This window comes from Anopheles arabiensis, chromosome 2, assembly GCF_016920715.1.
Source record: "Anopheles arabiensis isolate DONGOLA chromosome 2, AaraD3, whole genome shotgun sequence".
Taxonomy (NCBI): Eukaryota; Metazoa; Arthropoda; class Insecta; order Diptera; family Culicidae; genus Anopheles; species Anopheles arabiensis.
The window spans coordinates 53,102,927-53,127,696 of record NC_053517.1 but is presented as its reverse complement, the minus strand read 5'-3'; the positions used below and the strand labels follow the sequence as shown (position 1 = coordinate 53,127,696).

The following is a 24,770-nucleotide window of genomic DNA, read 5'->3' as shown; positions in this document are numbered from 1 at the left end:
AACCGCCTAAAAGTATGCAATTGCTGTTTCTTTCTTTGCTTCACACTGACGATCGTTCGTACCACGTGCTTGGGTATTGGTGGTCACCGATCACCGGTTAATAACGTTCGACTAATTAAAGCTCTTTTTCTTAAATCTTGTTTCAGTTTCCATATTTATTTGTCCATTTTGTGTTTGCCATTTTTCACTTCAGCTGATGAATATTTTGTCGCCTCTCCTCGCATACACTAGTTGCTCTGTGCTCGGCCCACCACCTGCGGGGATCTGATCCAGTATAGGATCGCTTCTCGTTTAATTTTCTTGCATTTCAGTGTTTTTACCTGCAGAGCATGGGAAACGAAGCTTTTGCTTTCAAATTTGGCCTTAAAATGATTTCCCCGATTCCCATACGCCTTTCTCTCATGAGATACATTATCTTCATGGCGAAACGAATTGACCAGAATTAAACCACGGGTGGACTGGGATTGCCGGGTATTGATGATGATATTGCGTCGTCCTTTGCCACCGTGATTATCGTGTGCTCAACCGTTCCGCGTGGTACGCGCTTTGGTACGCGCGCTTACGTATGTAGCATTTTCCACCGAACTTTAAATGCAATAGTCATAGCTCTTCAACCCAATTCAGAAAGTAGTCCTCTCATTTGTTCCGGTTCCTTTTTTCGGAAATTTATCTCACAAGATTTGTTACGTCTTCTCTTTCAATGATTATACAAATGTTGCTCTATCGTGGTTAGTAGTCTTTCGTTGGACCTTGTTTTCTCCCCCAACAAAAGTCCCCCGGGGCTTAAATTCTTGATATTATTGGTATTATGTCAATTGGTAAACGCCACGGTAGGATCGGGCGCCGGGTGTATCTCTTCTGCAGCAACTAATGGGTTGCGAGGATCCTCTCTGCTTTGTCCGTGTAATTATTATAAGATTGTTTTGTTTAGAAGGGAATTTGCACGCACTTTCGTCTTCAAATCCGACGAAACAAACAGGGAACGGTGATACCAGGTGCGCGCGAGGTAAGAGGATTCATGTAGCTCATGAACTACGGCGGGAATTACGCGTAATAATTCCCTGCTCGTTCACCTTTCGCTCCTCCTCTTTTGATGTTGCTGTTTTGGCGCTGACTTGCAGATAGACGTGGCTTTAGTTGGTGATGGTGGTTTGGATTTTAGTTTTGTTGTCAGTGTGTGTGTTTTTTTTTGTAATACATATATTTAATTTGTGGTGAGGAATGATGACACGTTGTGGCGGCCGACTTTGCTTCTGCTTCTGCAACAGCAATCACAGAGGCTGGTGGCCGGTGCACGGAACGTGTCCCGTTTATTTCCTCTTTCGGTTTTTGTCATTACCGGCGGGACCGCCGGCCGCTGCGCCCGGCTTGCCCTTGGAGTTGTTGGTCAGTTTTGGCTTCTTCTTCTGTGACGCACCGTCCTCATCCTCGTCCTCGTCGGCCTCCTCCTCGTCCAGCACTTCCTCCTCCATCTCCTCCATATCCTCGAACTCCTCCACCAGCGAACCGAGCAGGTGCAGCCCGTGGATGTGCACCGGTCCCTTGCCCTCAACCAACGTGAACGTGACGGGCGCGTCGGAGAACTCCAAATCCATGCGGCACTGTCGCAGTTCGCCCACCTTCAGCACGGCGATCGGTATGCGGAGCGTGTCCCTTATGGTCATCGTCTCCACCTGCACCACGTTGAACTCGTCCGCGGCTGCCTCATGACCCAGGAGGCACTGTTTGATGACCAGCTTGTTCGTCCGCGGGTAACCCTCCGGCTTGTTGTCCGGGTCCCAGGTCACTGTTTTGCTGCCCTCCTTGAGAGTTGCTCCTGGAAAATGTTAAAAACAAAAAAAAACGTTCAGAAACATTCAACCTATCCATAACAAAAGCATTGTACACCCCTTCGCGCCAATTAAAATATATTTTACCGTCAAATTAATAGCTGGTATGTTCATTGATGCCGTTTCTTCACCGCATTGCGCTACTTCCAAAACAGGCCCAAGCAATTTCTGCACACACAAAAAGGCGTTCGTATCGCAGTGGGCGACGCCGCCATTTCAATGAGCTAACGTTAACCCTTCATACAGCGCATCACACCACCCGGCAGCAGCGTTCAGTGCAAAACGGGGGAAAAGTAGAACAGGATGAAATAAACAAAAACGAAAACCACTCTCTTACTAACACACACGAGCGCACGCACACACACACACATCTCCACATGCAGTAATACGGCCCAAGACGCTTCTGTATTGGTGTGTTTCCAAGCGCACAAAAAGGCGCTAACGACACAGCGCCTCCAACAATACCAATAGCAGAGAGAAAAAAACCCCGGGACAAAGCGGCAAATTTTATCTAGCAAAGCCTACTGGGTAAATAATGACCCAGACCGCTGCAACCGGCCTTGAGCACTACCAACCCACCACAGAAACACCGGGAAAATTACCCGCTTCATCGGGGAAATATAACCTCACATTTGCTCTTTCTGTTTGCCATGCACAAAAATGAACGGTGCAGATGCGTTCTCGTTCAAGAGGCTTGTTCTTGCCGGCATTTTTCGTGCTATTATAAAACAGCCAGATTATGCCCCACTGTCAAGTACCGCCAAAAACGGACCCACACTGTAACACCCCTTCATTTAAGGGAAGTTTACATGCGAGAAGAGACCCCGCACCGCTCCGGCAACACCCGGACTCACGGACGGCGCTACCGGCAAATTGTGCCCGATGCTCTGAGTGGGAAAAGCTTTCAGAACCCAAACGAGACGCCGCCATCGGCCACGACAGCGACGACGGCCCCTGCTGGACACACACAAGCACGGTCCAAAAACCAACCATACACACTACCGTGAGACCCGGGCAATGGGAGAAAAAAAAATCGGCTACAATGACGACGCACGGGATACGCGGAACGTGTGTGCGGCGCCCGGGTACGGTGAAAAATCGTCCGAAAGGGCGACCATTTCCTAGCGCGATGAGAAGCGCGTGCGGTAAAAATGCGCGGTGCGACGGTTGGCGGCACCTTCACACATTTCACGCCCAATGCGATGAGAAATAACACGCCAGCGGCCCGAACCGCTATCACAATCGATTACAATGATCAGTTACTCACCGTAAAAGTATTCGTCGGTCATATTTGTGTGCGGTTAGTTGGCTTTTTCCGGATTTTCTTCAGCAAAGCAAATGGATGCGCGACTCTCACCACGTTTGGAAACTTGCAAGAGAATGAAAAAACACATCCGTTTTGCCCAAGCTTTGTACGGTGCTGGTGAGCCGCGCTGTCAACCTTCGGCAACATTCGGAACTCTTCGGTCTGCAATAATGGCAACTGTCAACATGTCAATTTGAAATTTCAATACGGTGTTCGGTGCACGCTGCTTGCGAAATAATAGATCACAGTTTTAAATCTACAAAGACGTTGTGCTATGGAAAAGTTCACTACCTCCACAAGAGTCTGCTTCTATTTACATACATATTAATCATGCTGTTGTGCTGCGTGAAGCAGTGAAATAAACGCACGGCAAACGGAAACTAAATACTTGTTCAAAAACCTTCTTTATTCAGTTTGAATCTTATTTGCATATCGCATTTGGACGCAGACGTTTAATACAATCCTTCAAAATATTGCTTATCCGTCGCATGGATGCGTTCCAGAATGTCGTCGATTTTCGTATCGGGGAAGCGCTCAACCCAAGACTGAATATAGCCAGCAAAGTTGGCATCGTACGACTTCAGAACCACCTTGCCGGTGTCAGCATCAATCGCCGTGTTCGACTGCAGAAAGATCATTCTCGGCTTTTTGTGCAGCAACACAATATCGCGCCACTTAGCCCACGGGTACTCTCCGCCTTCCGATACCTCCGAGTAGTGATTGTACATATCGGTTGCCGCCGTGACGTTGCCGGTCGATTTGTAAAACTGCAGCTTCAGCAAGAACTTCCTGATCGCTTCCTTTCCAACCGTTTCAATCTTGCTGCGATCGAACTTGAGTAGCAAATTTTACCCTCCTCAGTCTCTTGAACATTAACCAGCCCCTCTCCCGCCTCCAGCAGCACCTTCATAATTACGAACCGCGCCTGATAGTGGGCCTGCAGCCACGCTTTTTGGGCCGGATTGTACAGCTCCATCGCTACGCCTACGCCACCCCAGACAAGCAACAGCCAGTTCACGTAGATGATGTTTGCCACTTCCTCTTCGTCCGTGTGCCCGAATATCTTCAGTACGTCACGATTCAGGCTCAGATATAGCCCAACCGCTTCGGCCCGACACTCCTCGTACGAAGAGCCGAGCGACTTGAACTTGGAGTCGTACGTTTCACCCGGTTCGTACCAACAGCTGACCGGTTCTCCGGTGAGCGGATTCTTCAGCTTGGCCGTGTCAAAGTTGTACTCGCCCGCCTCATCAATGCGCAGCAGCTTTCCGCTGCCATGGCCAAGCAATTCGTGCAAACCCACTTGCACCTCGAAAGCGGCCGCCTTATACTTCTTCATCAACGCCTGGTCCTCCTCCGAAAGGAACGGAATCGAGTCGGTCTTGTTTGTGTTGGCAAGCACATTTCCAAGCGACACGTTCTTAAATCCTTCGTCCTGGCGAATTTCATCATCTGCGAAATAAACAAATTGAAATTCCAGATGTAAATTACCCATTCTCCCTGATTTGAGTTAAATTTGACACACTCTAAAAACAAATGCTTACAGTTGGGAATGTTAATACCGCAAGGCACACCTGATCCCGCGAACGTTAAAATGTCCAGGGACGTAAAATCAGGCTTCAGGTAGGAATCTTTCTCATACTCTTCTCCCCACGGTAACAGCTTGATGAAGTTTTCAGCATTTGAAACCAACGTGCCGAATTTTGCCGACATCTCCTTGTTCACCATGGCAACGAATCCCTCGAACTCTCCCCGCTGTCCAACCGGATCGCGGTACGTTTCAATGAATCCAATGTACGTCTCGATTACCGGCCCTTTGTCCTTGATCCAATATCGCGAGCCAGTCTTGTGCGCATCCAAGCTACCTTCGCGGAAGCTTTCTACGTATGCCTCAATCATCTGCAGCTGATTTTCATTGGCACTGTGTTTTTTCGCTTCCTCCAGCGAGTCGGCCACCATTTGCATTAGCTCCTTGTAATCGCCCCGCGTTATCTTGAAAATGCATCCCTTATACTCTTCCGGTTCGCGCGTCAGCCCCTTCTTGTCACCTTCTTCGCTGGACGCAAGCTTGATGTCGTATACCGTTTTCCCATTCTCGGTGGTTTTGAACGTACGGCAAATGTACGCCTCAAACTTGTGCTCCTTCATCCATTCGCTTATCAGCTCCGTATCGTCGTGCGTAACGTTGCTCGAGAAGTACGTCGTTACACCGGTATCGCAAAGACCTAGCGTCTTCATGCGATCCGTGAGTAGAAAAATTGGCACCTTCGTGGACTCCCATAGCGAATCAATTACGCTGGCATGCGCTTTGTAAGCGGCAGAGCATTTCACGATCGCCTCGAACTTATCCTCGTCCAGGTTCGGGACAATCTTGCTGTCGCCCATACCCTTGTAATTGCCAGCATTCGCCAGAAATCCACAAGTGTACACGAGAAATGCCTAGCAAATGTAAACGAAAAAACATCAACAGTTTTATTTACAACAATGAGATAAGATAAATGGCTAGCCAATGGTCCGATGTTTGATTTGCACATACCGTAAACTCATCTTCCGACACACCAGCAGCGAGTGCAGATTTCTTCAAATCCTCCACAGGCTCGGCCAGAAAGATTCGATGAAGTAAAGAGAAAATTAGCGGAGATTCCGGGCTAGACTGCACCAGTGCTACCAATCCGCCAGCCCAAGATGCCTGGAAAAAAGGCAAGAAGAAGACTTTTAAGTAAAAGTGGCATTTCAGCAAGTAAAGTTGCTCATATAATGGGGCATTAGCTGAGTTGAAGTAAAACATTCAACCTACCTTGCTAAAGAAATGCGCATACTGCTTTTCCTTCTCGGTCAAATTGTTAAATGCCGTGGCACATTCCAGATCTACGATCGGTTGCGTGTTAGGCAGAACGAACTGCGCTTTATCGGACATTTTTTCTATGCGACTAAGCGTTTTTACTTTGTCAAACTGGACTAATTCACGTTTGCTGTGTAGCTTCGACAGGTGCACTAATTTGTAGCGAACAGAAACAGAAATCTAAACCAAAAAACTCAGCTTTCTACACCGGCATACAATTTTACCTGAATCAGCCACACAAAATGATGAGTTTGATATTTTTATTTTGACAGCTCCGGGCCAATACGAACACCCAATCAACAAATTTTGTCCAAACGGATACACACACTCAAGATGGTTAAATTATAGGTGGGATTATGATCCGTGCAAGGTGGAATGTCTGTCTTCTTAGGCTGGAAATAGACGAACCGAGATCATCGCGGTACCGCGAAAATCGCGTATGACTTGAGCTGTCAATTCTGTTATAAAATCTGACAGATAGGCGAGATAATCGCGGTTCGTGTATGGAACCATCCGAGGTCTGGTGACGATTGAATGTGCCAAGAAGAAATAATGTTTATTAATTTTCGAATCAAATTGGTTATTTCACATAGTTTATGCAAAATAAAATACAAAACTCTTTTCCTTACACGTTTTTTCAAACGAATTCACCAGAAAAAGTGAAAACAATCGGTTCGCGCTACCGCGAAAATCTCAGGAATACCGAAGTTGTGTATCTCTGCGAAACAGCAGGCACGATCGGAGGCGCGGAAGATTTGACAGCCCAACTGTTCTACAACTGTTATAAACAAGGCGCGAATTTCGCGGTACCGCGACGATCTCGGTTCGTCTATTTCCAGCCTTAGGAGGTGTCTTCTTAGCGTTTGGCATGTTGCCATTTTGAGATTCAATTTAACAACAGTCGTCGATATTTTTTTACATGCAGCAGCACTTTGGATCCGTGTCATTAACCACCATTTTCAAAGCTTGTTTTGACAGTTAGATGAAAAAGCGTTCACAAACGACTTCACACAACCATACACTTTTTAAGGCCAATTTTTCATTTTGTGCACAAAACCTAGAGTAACAACAAGCGCTACAAATTAAGCTTAAACGACTGGAAAATCCAATACCAATTGATAAAAAAAACGAAAGCTCCATAGCTTCACTGGTTTGCTCAATAGATGGCGTATTACAACTCATCATTTTATGTCTATCCTTTTGTTTATGCTTAGATATAGCCAAATTTAGGTTCTTTCGTACTAAACATAGACGGTTTGACAGATGGAAAGTGCCAAAACAATTGTCGTGGAAGATTTTTTGGGTCATCTAGAAGCAATGTGACAGTAAAATTGAATGTCAAATTTCGTTAAAAATGGTGTTGACAACACGTGGAAAAATCGCGATCGTGCAATGCCACCAGCTTAATCGGGGCATAGAAACCATTTTGTGAATTTTGTAACTTGGGTAGCCGACATTTGCTAGCTTGACTCCAGATGTCAAACAAACGGACGTTTCAAACGGCATTCGCGCGCTTTTGTGGTTTGTTTTCGTTGTGTTCGGTATGTAGCTGTATTTCGGTGCTGGAAAATCACCAAAAAACGTAGAAAAATGGTTTCAATTGAATCGATTCGTGAACAGTTTGACGAGCTGGGCATAGAACCATCTGATGAAGTTGTAAATAAGTGTAAGTATTCAGAAAAAACTCGCATCAAGCTGACGCCTTTCTGCCGGCCAACTGGAGCTAGTAGAATTTCATACATTTTTCATTAATTTGTCATTTTGTACTGATCGTATTCTTATTGCAGGTATTGAAATTTGTATCAACAACGATATCACCGATCCAGTAGAGTTCGTGGAACAATGGATGGCTTACAGTGTGTCGAAATTGAGTGGTGCCGAACCAACGGTAGCCTATCTAAACGAGATGGAAGCCCACGAATACACGAGCAAAGCACGGAAGCTAACGAAAGTATCGAGCATTGCTGCCACCAGCGGGAGCATTGGTACGTCTCCACGAATGGATTCCAAAGTGTCCAAAATAACAACCTATCGCAATGTGGATTCAGTCGAGCAAGATGTGTTGGAAATGTACGGTTGTATTACTCCCAAGGTGAGTTGCATTTTGATAATGTTCTAGTGTGGTTTATGGCATATTTAACAACAATACCGTTACATTCATTGCAACAATTGCTTGCATTCAGTCAAGTCCTTATAAGATGATTATTATGTCGTTGAGATATTGTTTAGATCCACAATTTTCGAAAAAGTGCGCACGATAAGATATATATATGACACTCCACAGTCTCCACTCCATATTCTTGCTGAAATTGTATCCATTGCTGTTTATATTTATTGTTAATTTATTTTTAGTTTGCTATGCCACATTATTTATTTCTTATCATTAAATTTACATGATTACCATTTTTCGATCGTTCGATCGCATCTGCTACGGTTGTAATAAATACATTGCAATTGTGTTCCGTTTAAAATAGCGATCCTATTTGTTTTTATATTCTCCTGCACCTATTCTACCGATGCGAAGGCTTGCATGTGCATCGACGAAAGCTTGGTCATAATATACACGCTATAAAGAATTCCCACAAGCATGCAGAATCAAAACAAAAAACGTTCACTTGCCTCCTCCCTCGATCAGTTAAGCTACGAATCGCATTTTCCTACAACCGGTTTACACTTGTCTGCATACCCGTGACCAGCAATAGGTCGTGGTGTGGTTGAAAATACACATGAAATAAATCGATCCCACACAGAAATGGTGGCTCGGAACTCGGAAGACCCATGCCTAACGTACTGTCCGCAAAGCGCAAAGTTCGTTTTGAATCCCAAACCAACCGCAGCTTCATAGCTGTAGCGTGGCTTATAAAAGACGATTTTCTGTTGGCCGGTGATGGTCCGATATGGAATGAAGGGCTAAAACACACATGCATGCTCTCCTGCATCTTGGTCCCGTCCCGTGCACTATACACTTAAAGGCAGCGGTGGCAGATGTGAGGGTCGCAGGCAATTTTCTACCACATCCTCTGTTAGCCAGCGAAGTAATGCAGGAGGGAAGAAAAACTACACTGTAAAAGATTCGCCCTGAACCATCGGAGGAATTGGACTGGAATGAAAATCCATGCAAATTATTTGACCGGAAAGTTAGATGACCCTTGGCGCGCATACCGGAAAGTATCTCGTTTTCATTCGCGCATTCTATAGAGACAACTGTTGGTAGCTCGCTGAAGGGTCTTTGTGTCTTTCTCTTTACGTAAAGACACCCTTTTCCACCATGTATAAAGTATGGAGGTTTTCCCCGCCATGCTGCCATACGATTGTTCTTTTACATCCATACTTGGCTGCTTTTCTAAGAAACAATTACATTCGTAACCATCACGCAGCAGAATAATGTTCTCTTGCCTATTTTCTTCTCCGTTAGCTTTTATCCATTTTTTTAGGTCGACCTTAGCAGCGCATACATACAATAATGGAAAACTTGTTCGAAATTATGTTTAATACTTCCAGAAAATCCAGCAGTAAATTTCAGCAAATTATTTCCTACCTTACACCCTTTTTAAGGGTTCGTCGTTCATTGCCCAATCGAGCTCTTTAATGGATAAATCATTTCATTATTTTTTTCTTTATAAAGCCAACAAATTTTACGATTGGTGTACCGCAAAAATGTCTGTAAAAAAGAATTGTACATACATCCAGGCAAAATGGCTTTTCATGTTGTTCAAGTTTTGCCATGTTTTCGAGTTGCAAAAAGGGGTTTCGCTAAAGTCCAATGCAGCAACGCGGAGCAGGAGTACTGATTATTGGCAATTTCATTTTCTATCCCTCTGTCACTCAGACCTGGCCCGACACATGAGCTTACTCTATGCCGCTCTACCACCTTGCCATTGGTCAGTAGACCAGACCCGAACATTTTGGCATCATTTCTTCCGTCCGTTCTCACGCCAAACCTCTCTGGCTGGCAGGCAAGCGCGTGTCTTGAGTTCGTTCATTCTTCTCGCGGCAAACCGTCACTACCACCAGTGTACAACAGACCCCGCTAGGCATGGTTCGGTGCACACCTACCTTGCTGTGCTTACCCGCCACTGACCGGCCACCTTTCCTGTTCCATTAGATTGGATCCCTTGTCTTGTCCTCGTTCTGACTGCGAATATCTTAGCAGTCAGCAGCAGCCCTCTTGTAGATGATGGCACCTCCGGGAAGAAGTAAAACCTCTCTCTAGCCTATCTTTCTCCATCTTTCCTCCTCACTCATTATAGAACCTGTTGTATATTACAGCAACGCAACAAGAAGAGGTGACCTCGCACACACCATCATCGAATCCCCGTTCATGACCAACCCAGACCCTTCGAGCATCAAGGGACGCAATGTCTATGTGTGTGTGTGATGGATTTTTTGTTGTTTTTTGTACAATCACCACAACCTTTTTCCAATACAAAATAAGCTTTTGGTCCGTCTGGCTGCGTCCCTTCGTGTTTGTATGTCTGTTTGTGTAGAGATTAAGCTACAAAAAAAAAAACATGCAAAATGTTTCTTCCACACTACGTTCCGTACAGCGGCGTTGATGCTAAAAACGGTGTTGCCTTTCTTCTTCCTTTATGTATAAGGGCTTTGGGTTTAGTAAGTTCTGGTGCTGTTTCGAGAAGCTATAAGGTGAACGGTGCGGCTGGAGCGTGTACAGTATTTGATACGCACGCATACACCGCTATGCTAGTATGATCACTGTCTCACGATCTCTTACGATATCTTGGCTGTTATAAAAGCAACACACTCTGGGACTAACGAGTGATTACAGTGCAGCAATAGTTAATCTGACCATGGCCAAAATAAGCTAATTATATTGTCAAATTATTTTGATAATTGTTGCTGGAGTTGAAAACACTAAGTAACGCAAAACATTAAAACACTGTTTGAGATGATTTTATTTTTGTTTGTCTCTAAATGGGGTACTCTAGAATCATAAAAGTTATTTTGTCTTTTTTTGAAATGGTATTATCGAGGTGCGCTGTTTTTTTTAAATTATTTATGCTTTTCATACCTTTTTCTCCTCCCCTGAATTTCGTTTCATAAGTAGCCTCAAGCCGTCGTGCTGTTTTATTCTGTTTCATCGTCTTGTATTTCAATTTGCGTAAACCGCTTGGAAAGTTCCCCAGCCGTTAATGCGAGCGCCGGCCACCATTTCGTGGCAGGGGAATTAAAGGATACGTTCGTTGTATTGGTGGTCAAAGAAGATCGCGAGCAACAACACCGTTTCCTTCCTCCTCCGAAAGCAGGGGGAAGCAACAACAACTGCAAAGGGGTCAACGTCGTCGAGGTCGTCAGCATCAAACACACCGGGTCGTGGTCTGTTTCCTTCGCTTTCAGGGCGACCAAACAGAGACTTGTTTTGGTTTGTTACTTTCTGTTCATTTATCTCTTAGGTGTTTTTTCTGTGTGCTGTTGTTTTTCTTCATTTCACTCATGCCTTGCCTGTCTTTTGGGCGTTGCGTTCTACATCTGTTCCTCCACCGCGCTCGGTGAGCCGCTCATATTTTGTAACGTTGTCTTTACCGCGCTGAAATCTTTCGTTGTTACCACTGAAAATAGAGGTAATTTCTGTTCCATTCTGCTCTTTCGTTCAATGCATGCAGCGTAATTATTTGTTGAAGTAATTTGCCTACCACATTTTCCTCCCTTTTCTGCTACATTTGTTCGAAGCGAATCGGCATTCGAGTGATTTTCTCTTGTACGTGTTTTCAAGAAGTTTTCCAACACACACACACACACACACACACCTGTCTGTTTCTGTTACATGGAGTAATTTAATGGAAAAATGAGCAACACACACAGTGATCACGCTATAATGGCCGCTGATATTTACCCGCTTTGGAATAGTAAACATTTAAAGCATTTCGTGGTTAGCTTCCAAGGTTTCGACATTCCCTTGTAGACCACAAATCAAACAGAAGAGAAGGATTTAAAAAATCAACCAAACATAACATTACTTGCACTTGGTACAACACGCGCGCATCGCTCTACGATCGAGGTTCATCTTCCAGCAACGGAACATGTCGTGGGGGAAGTGGTTCTTGGCATAAGAATCCGCTAACCTAGCCTTCTGTAAGCGATCAATTGGCAAGGGGAAGGCAGGTGGGGGTGGGTTCTTTATTATCAGATGACACCAAAAAGTGGCATTGGTGGTGTGACGCGTGTATTGGTATCTGATTTATCTTGAATTTCGTTCTTTTACGAAATGATCGTTTCAATTCCCCTTTGCATGGAAATTAGAGACAGCATATTGGGCTGAAGTTAGAGTTTGAAATATTATTTATGCAAAAATGATCTAACAAAAGGAATCACACGAACTGTATTTTACAGGGTTTCCCACGATTTATTGGTTCCCATAATTCCCATATTTTTTTTGGTGCGTTCCCACGTTTTTGGGGCGATTTCCGAAATATTTTGGTTTAATTATATTGATATCTAATCAGACAATACCAATAAATTATGAGAACGAACCAAAAATCTATGGGATACGATGAATAAATCGTGAGACGAACCCCAAAAAATATGAGAACCGGCCAATCTATCGTGGGAAACCCTGTAAAAAAAATCTTAGGCGTAGTATCTCAAGAAATTGATTGAAGAAAGATACTTTTTATAACTGTGTTTAATTTGTTTGGTATAGATTACTAGGAATTAGGGTTTTTTTTGTTAAGGGTAGTTATAACATGACAGAAGGAATGCTTAGACTGTTATATTTTATGTGACTAAATAATCCATTGCTTCCTACAGATGAAATTAAATTTGATATTTTACGCAACCACCACCTATTGATTAATTTAGTTATATTACTTTTTTAAATTTAATTTAGCATATTTTAATCGGCCGTATTGTAACGGAACAATGAATAGTTTGGCAAATCGTTATACAAGCAACATATCTGTCTTGTATGTTGTTTTTGATACAAAATCAAAAATTGAGCGAGTTATTTTGCTACTTACGGACTGCCATCGTCCTCTGATTTTTTATAGTTTAGATCCTACACACGTTTTCATGAACACACGTGGTCGTCCAGCATCTTTTTATTAGATCTTAACCCTTTATGCGGCCAATTCTCTATTGCCGTTTCAGGTTTTCCATGCTTCCTTTACTGTTCTGTTTCCATTTCTGCTTTTCTTTGCGTTTTTTCTTCACCTTGCGACCCATATTCATCCCTCCTCCCGGCATAGCAGATATCTGGCCATTCTTCGCCAGCGGATGTGATTTTCATCCCCCTTTTCCAGTCACGAGACGTTTGTCCGCGAAATGAGAAGAACAACTGAGCACCGCACCTCGGCAAAATAAGCACACACACTCAACCGCGAATGCACGTTGTGAAGACAGTAGTGAAATGGTTAAATATCCATCCAATCGTTCTATACAGAAAGTGGGAATCGTCGGAGTTTCTACAATAGGTAAACTGTGCGCAGCAACAAAAAATGTAGAAGAATATAAAGAATCTATCGTGCGCAAACGAGTCTGGCTTGGCTAGCGTATCGCCCCTTTGCCACGCGAAGCGCTTGGTGTGTAGCTTAGCTAAAGTGCTAGTTTGCTGTTTTTGATCGACAGGATCTTTCTCGCTCTCTCTCACTCTCTTTTTCGTCGACATCCGCGGCTCGTATCGTAGCATGAGTGCGGCAAAAGAGCGGTATAGCATGTGGCCCAGGAAAGGAGGAAGAGAAACTAGTGGAAATTCTATACAGGCCTCCTACCACCGAAAGGCGGATGTTGCGCCTAAGAAACTCTCGATTTAGTTGCATGACTCGACTTTATTTCGGAAGCTAATCAAGTCTCTTTTTCTCCATTTTCATTTGGGCGTCGATACTACCTACCCTTTTACCCCATCCTCCCAGCACTCACTCAGATCAGGGTAATATCCGGAGTAGGCATCTCACCCTCTTCTCGAGTATTATCTCTCTTACAAAGGATTTCAACCGGGAGCACAGTAGCTTCAACTATTACTACTACTAGCCTCGCTGTGGCTTGGGGTTCTTCACCTTAACAGCAATGGAGCAATGGAATTCTTTCACTGACGGCAAGTTTTTCACAACTAACACAAAATAAAATTGTGTTTGTGGCATTTATAAACCTTATCAATAAAATACTAAGCACATAATGAAGCTGTGGAAGCTGTTAAAATACTGTTTAGGTAATTGTTTTTGATCCACAGCTACAAAAAGCGTTATTCATACTACTAATCATTGGTTTTGTTTGGTGGTTTAGGCCAGTGGTCTCTAACCTATGGTTCGCGGACCGCTTGTGGTCCGTGGCGTTAACAGACGTGGTCCGCGAAAGAATTTATTAAAAGAAAAGCATATTGTGTTTGTTTCCCACAATCAAGATTAATATTTCAACAGGTATGTCTATAATAAGATATAAACATATTTTTGATCAAAAACATTGAACTAAGTCTTCAAAATGTATGCCCTTAATGAATATGGGCGCGCGCGCGGCAAATGTATTTTCATAGCCAAGTGGTGGTCCGCGAACCTAAAAGGTTGGAAGACACTGGTTTAAGGCTTCTTCTTCTTCTATTTAGCGTAACGTCCTACGCGGACATGCTTTGGCCTAACATGGGTTTTCGAGATTTAATTCATTACCCATGATGGGCATGTTATTGAGTCTTTTGAGTTGATCACTATAACACGGGACCACCCCCGACAACAGCAACTGAACACTTGATTTGTTATTTAGCATCAGTTATCATTTGTTTTAAAGCTTGTTTGTATGTAATAGTCTACCTAATAGGTTTAACAATATGATTTCTTAAATTACTATATCCTATGATATCCTAGTATTAGTAGAGTTATAGAAATGTGCAACATTCAGATGGTACTTTTTTCGTATTATATTGTTAGGGACAGTAATCAGCACTTATCCTGCCGTTTGAACGCGTGGTTTGGTGGCGTATTGGTTACATGCTGTTTGTAATATCGTTATGCCTCCATAATCATGCGCAAGGGTGTAGTGTGATCGCCGTATTGCGGAAAATGGCACTTTCACTGACCGTATTCATCTAGTTATGTATGTGTGTGTGTTTTTTGTGTATGTTTGTTTGGTTTTATTATGTTACCTTTCATTCCTGGAACTAAAGCTAAATGAGCAGAAGGTTGTAGAAGAGCTATACTCAAGCTACAACCTTTCAAGCAGAGCTACGCAAGCCATTATGTTTGGTTTGAACTGTAAAGGAATTGTTTTTAAGAACTTTTGAAACTATTAGTCGTAGCAACACTGTCGGGTAGATTTTTTCATGGTAAAAATGTTATTAATTTGATTTTAAAAGCTTTATACTTCTTCAAAAATATATTCATTGCAAAAACAAGGTCGAAAGATCGATACAAATCTTGCGACTGCTAGTAATCTGGAAAAGAGAGAAAAAGTTGTCCACACCTGCAGGGCATTTCTTTGGTGGTACAATGATTTGAAGAAAAAGGCGACGAGTGTGTGAGTTGGTTCAGGTATTCTGAGAAACATTGACTGTAGAACTCTTTCGAGTCACCCTGTTGTGAGCTGTGCTAAAGCACGTTCACATACCGCCACAAAATCGCTTACGCTTGATTTTAAAAGCTATCACGCACACATCCATAAGTGAGCGTAGCTGTCTGATGGCACACACACACACAACACACAATTTCTACTTTGTTCATGGCTGGAGAAGTCGAATCGAGTGAGCGAGCGAAATGGCTATATATTATTTTTCGTGTGAAGCGCCATGACGGAATGAGACAGGGACAAGTTCTTTTTTTGCAAATTCATGCCTTACTTTCGCGCAGGAAAGAGATCGTACTAGCAGACGACGCGCAGAGCAATGTTTGATGGTGTTGGTGAAGGATGGTGATGGAGCTGGAGTGAAACCGTTGGCTTGTGGTTTAGCGTCTTCTGTATTTGGATTGTGGCAAGTTAGCTTGTTGGTTGTGCCGCAGCGTCGCTCGTGAAAGTGTAGTTCCGTAGCGGAATGGGCCCGCTTTTGTTCGAAGTCGCTAACATGCCGGTGGATCAGTTTTGGCGGTCTGGCAGTGATGGTCTAGTGACATTTGTTTTTCCAAATCGGTAATTGATGGCGAAGACCTTCTTAGCGGAAAATGGCAAAAGTGATCGTGCAGTGGAAACAACAGATAGTGCATGATGGAGAAGAAGACGAATGAAGAAGCAAAGCGGCGGCGGCGGCGAGGCTGTTGAAACGGTTAGTTCCAAGGAAGTGTGTGCTTGCGGTGGTTACGACGCCCGAAGCGTTGTATTGTTTTGTGAACAGTAATGATGCGCAATTCAGCATACTAACTACTACACAAATTAGGCGAAAAGCAAGCGAACAGAGCAGAAGTAGGATGTCGGTTGGGAAAAGTACAAAGTCTTAAAAATGGCGGCTCTTCTGATAGTTCCATGTGCGCGCGCGGTATGTGTTACGGGCGGCAGTAGAAAATTGAATGTATGAAAGGGAACGACAGGCCATATAGAGCAGTGTGTGAGTAAAGGAGGAAGAAGTGTAAAAGCAGCAAATTGGCGGCAGCGAGCGTCGGCATTCTCCTGCCACGCTACCACACCACACACAGCTATACTCTCCCCTCTTCATCACATGTTCATCAACACTCGGTGTAGTAGCCCTGCTAAACCAGTGCGCGGCTTGCTGAGATTGGTTTGCACAAACACAAGCACACGTTTACAAATCAAACATCCGTACGAGATACACACAATTAAAGTCATTTGCTTCTGAGCACGACAGCAATTCCGTCGAAAATGAGCGGTAACTGCAAGAACGGCAGCGCAGGATCGCATTCAACACAAAATCCCTCATTGTCATGTTTCGATTGCTAGAATCACGCTTTTGTTCGAATTTCAATATCTTGTATTGGTGGTGCGATAGTTCGTTCGCAAGATGGCGATGGCTTATTCAACTCAACGTTGCTGCGCACACGTGAAAAGCAGGCATGTTATTTTCGTTTGAGAGTTTCACTTGCATATATTATCAAGAAAAGCAGATTCTTTTGTTAAAATATTGCCGATACTGGCGAATTGACTATACATGCCATGCGCTGTGTAAATCAATGCGGTCGATATGCGCATTCCCCTCCACCCCATTGTTTACTTTGTTGTTGAGTGCAGTATTTGTGTCCTGAATCTTTGAGTGAGAGTTATGTTTGGATGTGGACACAGGGGCTTGTGATTGATTGCAAGAACGAGGAATAAAGTATTACAAGCGCAAAAAGTTGTGAACGTGAAGTAATACACAACAAGCGTAACGCAATATCGACGGATCGCGGCTACATGATCAAGAGAACTTATTCCTCGTAGTTAATTCCTACAAGAGGGGGGATCGAGATAAGCGCGACGTTCCCAGTAGCCGTCGCTCGGAAGGGGGAATATTCTTGTAAAAAAGCATGATGGCGCCCCGAGCTGTCGAAACTCTCTGGAATTGATGTACCGTGGTGTACCGTAAGTCGACCGTTTCGATGTGTGTGTCGTTCTTTTTCATCTTGTTTTTTTGTGGCTATCGTCTTGATCTCTGGAAGACTTTGAACTTCGGTGAGTACAAATTGCTTGATGCGAAGCGTGGTGCGAGAAACACTCGATGGATTTTCACCGTAGAACAATGTGTAATTTTGAACCTCTCGGTCGGTTCGCCATCATCTTCTAGACGTATACAAACTTTTAACGCAACGCGTTAGTAGCAGAGCAACACTCAGATGAGCTCAAAATATAAAGCGCAAAATATAAGTACGGTAAAATAAGCAAACACAAATACAAACATATTAGCGCTTAGAAAAGGAAAGATTTGTGGTATACGAATGTGTACGGCATAGAATACACTATTTCTGCATGGTTTTGGTGTACTACCTCAAAAGATAAAGAAATATCTCTGTGAGAGCACAGATCGCCTTCAAATGTTTATCTCTGTTTCATTCTCTGTATCTATGGACAAAGGGAATGAAGATGGATTTCAAGTACGCGCGCGCCGGTAGATGACCCCACTGATCGTTTTTACGCACACATTCGCACATGTGCGACACGCGCGCGTGCTCGTTGCGTCCGTTCGCTACAATCACCACTCTCCCGTCTCCACACTTTTGAACCTATGGAGAATTGAACTCATGGATGATGATGATGATGATGTGTTGGAGAGAGATTGTTGCCCTTGATAACGCCACTCTTCTCTTCACTTTTTGGACATGGCTTTTCTCGAGCGACAGTTGAGTGTATGTGCATGCCGCTTGATGCTGTTGTAATGGAGTAACAAGTTTTGTAAGAACACTAATACGTTCGTTCTTCTACGTACACTCTGGACCGTTTTTTTATTCTTAGACGAGCATCCAGTTGAAACGTGAGTGGGAAATGTGTGGTTCATGTTGTATCTGAAAACTATTTCTTTATAGAGAGAATTCAGCAATCATTCGATCATTGAAAGATGAACCCTTTTCGTGTCTCTGATGCCATAGATTTCATTTCCCCGGCGTATTTTATGGTATTACTATCACGGTATGTTAAAAAGAGGACGACAACTGGGCAACGGGGGGGGGGGAATGCTGGACCCACCATGATGGCAACTAAGCGATAATAATGTAGCGTTTAGAGTGTGTTCTGCGAAGAAATTGCCATACAATGTGTGGTTGGCTAGCAGTAAACGTTCCTAAACGGTGTATTGATAATTTCATAGAATTCTTACTTACAAGGCGCACACCTCATCGGCAATTTCGCTGTGTGCACATTATAAGAGTTGAAGATTTAGTTGCTTCTGTCAAGTTTTGATATTTTTGACGCAATCAAAGTCTCGTGACTAGATTCTGTACTTTTCAAATATTGAAGATGTATTCTTCAATTTAAAAGATATTTTGCGGTGGTTTCCCTTATACATCTGGTTTCCCCTTACATCAAGTACAAAAAAAAGAGGGAAAAAACATGGCGTTCTATACACTTCTTCACTTGTGGTTCGAGTTCCCTAGTTCTAGCGTTCATCGAATACCTGTGAAAGATCGAAGTAAGCACGTTGTAAGAAATAAGGGAGCACAGGAAATAGCGGACAATCAATTCGCTTCGCACTGACTGCTGCTGCTGTTATTCAATGGCACCCAGGACCCGTAACCAGTGGGCAACAACAAATCTGTAATAATAGGGTTGATGAAAAAAAGAAAAGAAAAAAGCACGAACAACTATCATCATCATCGTCGTCGTCGTCGTCACGAAGCTACCACAGGGGAAGAGTGAATGCTGGACAGAATCATCATGCTGGTAGGGTGAGGGAGGGGTGGGGGGGAGATTTTTCTTACGCATCATTGTGGCGGCCATCTTGGTCTTTCGATGATCGGATTCGCCGCCATTTTACCCCCCTCTGTTACTTCCCGGCATACCTATTCCACCATATGATTGTGTTTTTCTCTGTTTTGTTGTTGCAAGTAGGGAAGTCATTCTCTCTCGATGATCGTAAGTTAATCCAGTGCAATGTGTTTTTTTTTAATTACCACGCTTTGCATTGTCTATCGCACACGCCACACTCTGGTTTTTAGTTTACGTCTACCGCCCTCCTTGATTTTTGTTTATTATACGTTTCTGAAGTTGCAATCGATGAGGAGAGAAAGCTTAATGTGGTGATCGACGTCGAACAGAACTTTTAAGAAAGGAAAGAACAGATGGATGCTGTCGAAATATCCACCTGAAATTTGGAAGACTCTTTTATTCAGGAATAAAAAAATGCCTATCATCAAGCTCCCACCAATACAGCCAAAAAAAAATGCTACAGTAAAGCATGCTTAAAGTTTCATAGTGTTGGTGTTGTGGTCTGTGGATTTCGAACCACGTATCCTCGCAAAGGATGTCGAAACGGCGTTTACCTGGCGTCGTTAAGAAAGGCTATATTTGAATTTAAAAGAACAGTATGCGCAGTAATGGAGTATAAAACGCCTTCCCCTCCTCTTGCCTCGAATGGCCGAGAGAAACGAGACGGAACGAAGAAGAGCGCAACAGAATCGACGATACGCAAGAAAGAAGGTAATAATACCTAGTTTACCCTTGTAGAAAGGAACGGGACGAGAACCTGTGGTCTCGACGGGTTAAAAGTGGCCATCGTAAAAAGAGTGTAAGAGCCTCCAAGTGGGATTGGAAAAAGCCACGCAGTTTGCGCGGTGGTGTTATTGTGGAAAGATGGTGAAATCAGGGGTATGAAAGAAGGTGAAGACGGCTAAAACGCCGCTGGCGGCGTGTAGAAGGAGAGAGATACTTCTCGTGTGGAGGAGATGATGATGATGATGATGATGATGATGATGATGATCATGATGGAATGAAATGAAGGTAACAGTGGTTGATGCTAAAGAATCGGAATAGGTACACAGCACTCCAAGACAAAAGGAGACAACATTTTACAGAGTGCGATAGATAGCAAGCGCAAAAACGGCTCTTTCTTCGATACTGAGATGAAAACCACCACGGTGTTGTGTTGTGTGTGTATGTGTGTAGTTGGTATGCGACTGCTTGATCAGCACTTTTGTGCTTCTCCGCTCCGTTGCCATAGTAGTATTTCAACAGAGTTAAACCGCCGGTTCTGTGGCTAAGGAACTGAACTATGTTTTCACATTTTTTTTCGCTGGCCAGCAACACATTCCGTTGAAGTATCTAATTTCTTCCTTCTAGTTGCCATCATATGAGTAAATCGTCGGAAATTGTCTTTTACTAAGTACAATTCAAACAGTAATGTAAAGCATGTTGTTTTCGTGAAGGGTATATGAAACCCAAATTATTAACATGATAAAAGTATTTTTAAAAAATTAATTCATTTAAATGAAGTATTTTTATCATCATCAATGCTAAGCTAAGCTAAGCACCTATCTTATTGAACTATTCATTGTTAGAATGATCACGAACTCATATTTTTCCCTGCTTAAACAGAGATGTATTGTATAACATCTAAAATTTGTACTGATCTCTCATGCTTTGTCGTTTGTATCTTGATATTAAGAAGAATGATGATGAAAAGTCTCTCGCCAAAGCAACACTGTTTGTTTGTCTTCCACTCTCTGTATCTTTAAAAGTACGAAAGATGCGAATGTTTGTGCTGCCAAAGCAAAATTGTTCGATATTTGCTGTGCTCGTTCTCTCTCCCTTAGCTTCAGCGGCGCATCGCTCCAATGCTCTTATTGTAAGGTCGTCAACCTTCTTTCTCGCGTGAGAGAGGAAATGAGAGATACATAACAAGTGATTTAAAAAAATCTTCAAATGGTGATTTGTTTAGATTAGTAAACAAGTTTGTAAATTTGTAAGAATTTACACTCGTTTTCTCGTTGTATACAATTTATAAGTTTTGTTAATCAAAATGCCAAAATGTATTTTTACCGTTTTACAATATCCTTAAGAGCTTAGTCTGAATTTATTTTCCCATTTTTCCATCTTACCACCAGCATAATAAAAGCCGTAGTGTAGATTCGATAATTGTAGGTAACGTTCCCACGGTTGACCAATGCGGGAGAAATGGGGAAAAATTGGTAGGGAGAAATCGTTTACTTTTTAAAGGGTGCTCACGATCTTTACCAGCAGCACGTGTCCAAATTTAGCGGAGTATAGAAAACGTCACGTGTTTCAGGCACGTTTGAAATTTCAATATTGTATGGCCTAACTATTTTTCAAATTTCGTATCGGGAAATATTTTTTATTTATTAGAATATCGTATATATCGTTAACATATTTAGTTGCAGGCAGATTTGTTGCAAGCATTTAGCCCGATTTAGGCGCTCCTATGACCACAACATGTCACTAACAATTATGTTTAGAAAAAACTTTTCCTATCAGTGTAAATGGGTGTGAATCTAGTGATTTCACATGAATTTTCAATTGTGACTAGATCCACACTCATTAATGTTGTTTGGAACCATTCAGCCGACATTCAAGAGAAGGATTGGAGTATTTTTACCTTTGCTTAAATTATAAATTAGCTAATTACCTACCAACCAAATATTTAAATTGTTAGCGAAGAGCTTTTCTACATAATAATAATAGTAAGAAGTAGCATAGCTCGTCACTTGTTTCCTGTTCCAATTGATCATTACAATATATGTAACATTCTTCAGCACAGAGAGAAACGTGTTCTTAAGCAAGGGGCGAAAACGTGACCATGGCTGCGCACAGTGATGCTCTACTCGGTTGCAGCCCAAGAGGTAAAAGTACACGACAGGGTTGAATCATGATCGTGGGTCTTAAAATATATGAGCCAAATGCTGAGAACTAAGTACGGATGAAACCGTTTTCTAGGGCCCAGCAATGCATTATTCTCCGCTTTGTAGGCGAACATGTTTTCTAGTACACGTTTTCAGTTAAAGTTTCGTGACTAGATTACATGCTCGTCTATAATACTGAGATCGATCATAAATGTGTGTTGGAACCAGTGTGCTGCAAAAAAGAAGTGCTAGCAATGATCCATTTAACCATTTCATAATATCATATACGGAAACGTTGTCTAACGGAAAATGCTATTCAAAAGTATCTCGTCCAGAATGTCTCTAGTTCGAGTATTATTATTATATTATTATATGTGTGTAAATCAATGATACTTTAACTCCGTTTCTCATGTAAATTTAACGTTTATTTTCTGATTTTAGGCTAAAAAGACGGTCTCTCGCTTGCAACATAATGTGAACACTCCGAACGGCGTTCGAGGAGGAGGTAGTGGTGGAAGTCCATTCACAACCGTTACCTACTCTCCATTGTAAGTGTTCCAAAGCAATATTCATGTTGAGGGAGGGAGGGCATCATTATTGCATTCGATTAATCTCATGACATGTTACTGTTTCCTTAGGTCCGCGTCGTCTAAGAAGAATGATCCAGATGCACCGAGTAAAGCTGGACAGATCGTGTACACGTATGGCAGTGCTAAGTTGCTGAAGCAATTTAACTGGCTACCTACCACTACCGATGAAGGAAAGGAACCTATCACGATAGATGACGATGTATCGCTGGGCGATCGAAATAGGCGAACGGGCGCTGGCCGCGGCAAGGGAATCGGCTTCACAATAAAGTCGGCACAGTTTGCTAACGATGGCTGCAAATACATGTATGATTCTAGCTACGATCGAGTGATGATTCTTGGCGATCGGATCTATGAATGCGGCAATGCCATCTGCAAACGGGTGGCGCTGGAAGCAGTAAAGCCGAAAAGTCACGAACAGCCTGCTAAGAATAACGATGAGCCTGACGTTAAATCGAATTCCGCTTCCGCTTTGGACACGCCGCTACCTGTCAAAGAGGAACCCGGTAGTGAGGAGACTGATGTTGACATCGAACGAGAAGAGGATAGATTATCCAGCTGGTTTGAAGGTATCAAGGTGCATCATGTAGACTACCCTAGCTCGGAGCTCATCCGCGTTCTAGGCAGGATCGTCGTGGAGTCGTCATCAACGACCACGAACAGCAGCAGCGGCACAACATCGGACAAGCAGGTCGCCTCCAACCGGAACCCAACTACAACTAGCAAACTATCCATCGTAGATTTTGACGAGCACACACTGCGTTACACCAGGCTTGATTTGAGCAAGGTGCAGGTTCCTTCTTGGTGGTCACTTTTCCCGGGCCAAACTGTGCTACTGGAGGGCATCAACCCACGTGGAACGTTGTTTTCCGTGAAGCAAATCCACTGCGAACGAACGCTCGCACTACCGCGTGTGCCGAGCAGTCTCGACAAGACCTTAACGTGTGTGATTGCCAGTGCCCCCTTCACGGATCGAGACGATTTGCTATACGAAAAGCTTTCCAGTTTGTTGGTGTACTGCAGTAACAACCCACCTGATGTGCTGATCCTTACCGGGCCATTCGCCGACGCTAACTGCAAACTGTACGCGGAAGTGGCTGAAACGTTCGACGAATACTTCGAGAAGATCATAAGCACAATCATGAGCTCAATCGGCATTTATACCGAAGTGTTCGTAGTGTCCCACCATGACGATTTGGTGAGCTCCTTCGTGTACCCTACACCACCGTACAAAGTGGCAAGCTTCTACAAGAACCTGCATTTCCTGCCCGATCCTTGCGTGTTCAACCTCGAGGGTGTAGAAATCGGAATTACAACGGTAGATGTGATCAAGCATCTCATCGAAAGCGAATGTACGGTCGCCAATGTAACGATCGGCAGTGCGCCCCCTCTCGGCGGTGACAAGATTAAGCGTGCCTACGGTCACCTCTTTCATCAAGCGTCGTTTTATCCCCTCAACCCGCCACCAGAGGACGTTCCGCTTGACGTTGATATGCTGAACGAGTTCGGTCGGTTAAGCCGTGTACCAAATATTATGATTTGCCCAAGCGCCCTTAACCGATACGTTAGGGTAAGTGAATGTGTTTTTTTTTCTAATATGTGTAATATTAAAAGTGTTGTTTGGATGTATTATCACCATTTTCTATCGTTCGCAGGAAATAAATGGATGCGTTTGTATAAATCCTGGCTTCGTTGATGGACATTCGGCCGACGGTTCGTACGCTAGATTGATCATTCAAGCGCCCGAAATTGACGAACAGCAGCAGAGAGAAAGCCAATCTGACTCAATACAACCGTCACCTGCAAGTTACATAGCTTGTCAAATAGTGAAAACATAATTGCGTGACTAATAAAACGAGAAGCGACCGAATATGTTATCGCCAGTCCGGCCGGCATCAAGGAATTGAAAAGAAATTATGAAGATATTGCGTTCATTCGAAATTGTCCGTCTTGAGTCGAAATCATTATTGATACATAAAGGTAAGGTCAAGAAAACACAACATTAAGTGTTTTTCAGTCGTCGCGTCGCTCGTTGACCGTTGTTGTCCCTTGATTGAAACA

General features: G+C 43.3%; 3 protein-coding genes across 6 annotated transcripts; 1 reads left to right on the top strand and 2 right to left on the bottom strand.

Annotated features, from left to right (window-relative positions):
• Window positions 1-135: 135 nt before the first annotated feature.
• Window positions 136-3,237, bottom strand: LOC120904556 (nucleoplasmin-like protein). Its single transcript, XM_040314683.1, has 2 exons — window positions 3,097-3,237; window positions 136-1,816 (listed from the first exon to the last, which is right to left on the bottom strand). The coding sequence occupies exons 1-2, from the start codon at window positions 3,116-3,118 to the stop codon at window positions 1,311-1,313; spliced, it is 528 nt and encodes a 175-aa protein (XP_040170617.1). The 5' UTR covers window positions 3,119-3,237; the 3' UTR covers window positions 136-1,310.
• Window positions 3,238-3,520: 283 nt separating this feature from the next.
• Window positions 3,521-6,249, bottom strand: LOC120904438 (dipeptidyl peptidase 3). Its single transcript, XM_040314448.1, is given in 5 exon segments — window positions 3,521-3,985; window positions 3,988-4,587; window positions 4,680-5,574; window positions 5,672-5,824; window positions 5,933-6,249. Coding segments are annotated over 5 exon segments (2,166 nt in total). The 5' UTR covers window positions 6,053-6,249; the 3' UTR covers window positions 3,521-3,587.
• A 1,229-nt stretch (window positions 6,250-7,478) lies between these two features.
• LOC120897177 (DNA polymerase alpha subunit B) lies at window positions 7,479-24,709 on the top strand. 4 transcript variants are annotated; one of them, XM_040301841.1, is made up of 5 exons: window positions 7,479-7,643; window positions 7,765-8,069; window positions 22,564-22,670; window positions 22,761-24,279; window positions 24,365-24,709. In XM_040301841.1, the coding sequence occupies exons 1-5, from the start codon at window positions 7,568-7,570 to the stop codon at window positions 24,545-24,547; spliced, it is 2,190 nt and encodes a 729-aa protein (XP_040157775.1). In that variant the 5' UTR covers window positions 7,479-7,567; the 3' UTR covers window positions 24,548-24,709. The 4 variants fall into 4 exon arrangements, with proteins under 4 accessions (XP_040157775.1, XP_040157777.1, XP_040157778.1 ...); XM_040301843.1 differs by lacking the exons at window positions 7,479-7,643; window positions 7,765-8,069 and adding an exon at window positions 15,856-16,172; XM_040301844.1 differs by lacking the exons at window positions 7,479-7,643; window positions 7,765-8,069 and adding an exon at window positions 16,212-16,382.
• Window positions 24,710-24,770: the final 61 nt, after the last annotated feature.

What these genes read in the sequence shown, in the direction of transcription:
- LOC120904556 (XM_040314683.1), bottom strand. Translation starts at nt 3,118, where the DNA reads ATGACCGACGAATACTTTTACG. An exon ending in GACCGACGAATACTTTTACG is followed by an intron (nt 1,817 to 3,096) that starts GTGAGTAACTGA and finishes AACATTTTCCAG; the next exon opens with GAGCAACTCTCAAGGAGGGC.
- LOC120897177 (XM_040301841.1), top strand. Translation starts at nt 7,568, where the DNA reads ATGGTTTCAATTGAATCGATTCGTGAACAGTTTGACGAGCTGGGCATA. An exon ending in ACGGTTGTATTACTCCCAAG is followed by an intron (nt 8,070 to 22,563) that starts GTGAGTTGCATT and finishes TTCTGATTTTAG; the next exon opens with GCTAAAAAGACGGTCTCTCG. An exon ending in CCCTTAACCGATACGTTAGG is followed by an intron (nt 24,280 to 24,364) that starts GTAAGTGAATGT and finishes TATCGTTCGCAG; the next exon opens with GAAATAAATGGATGCGTTTG.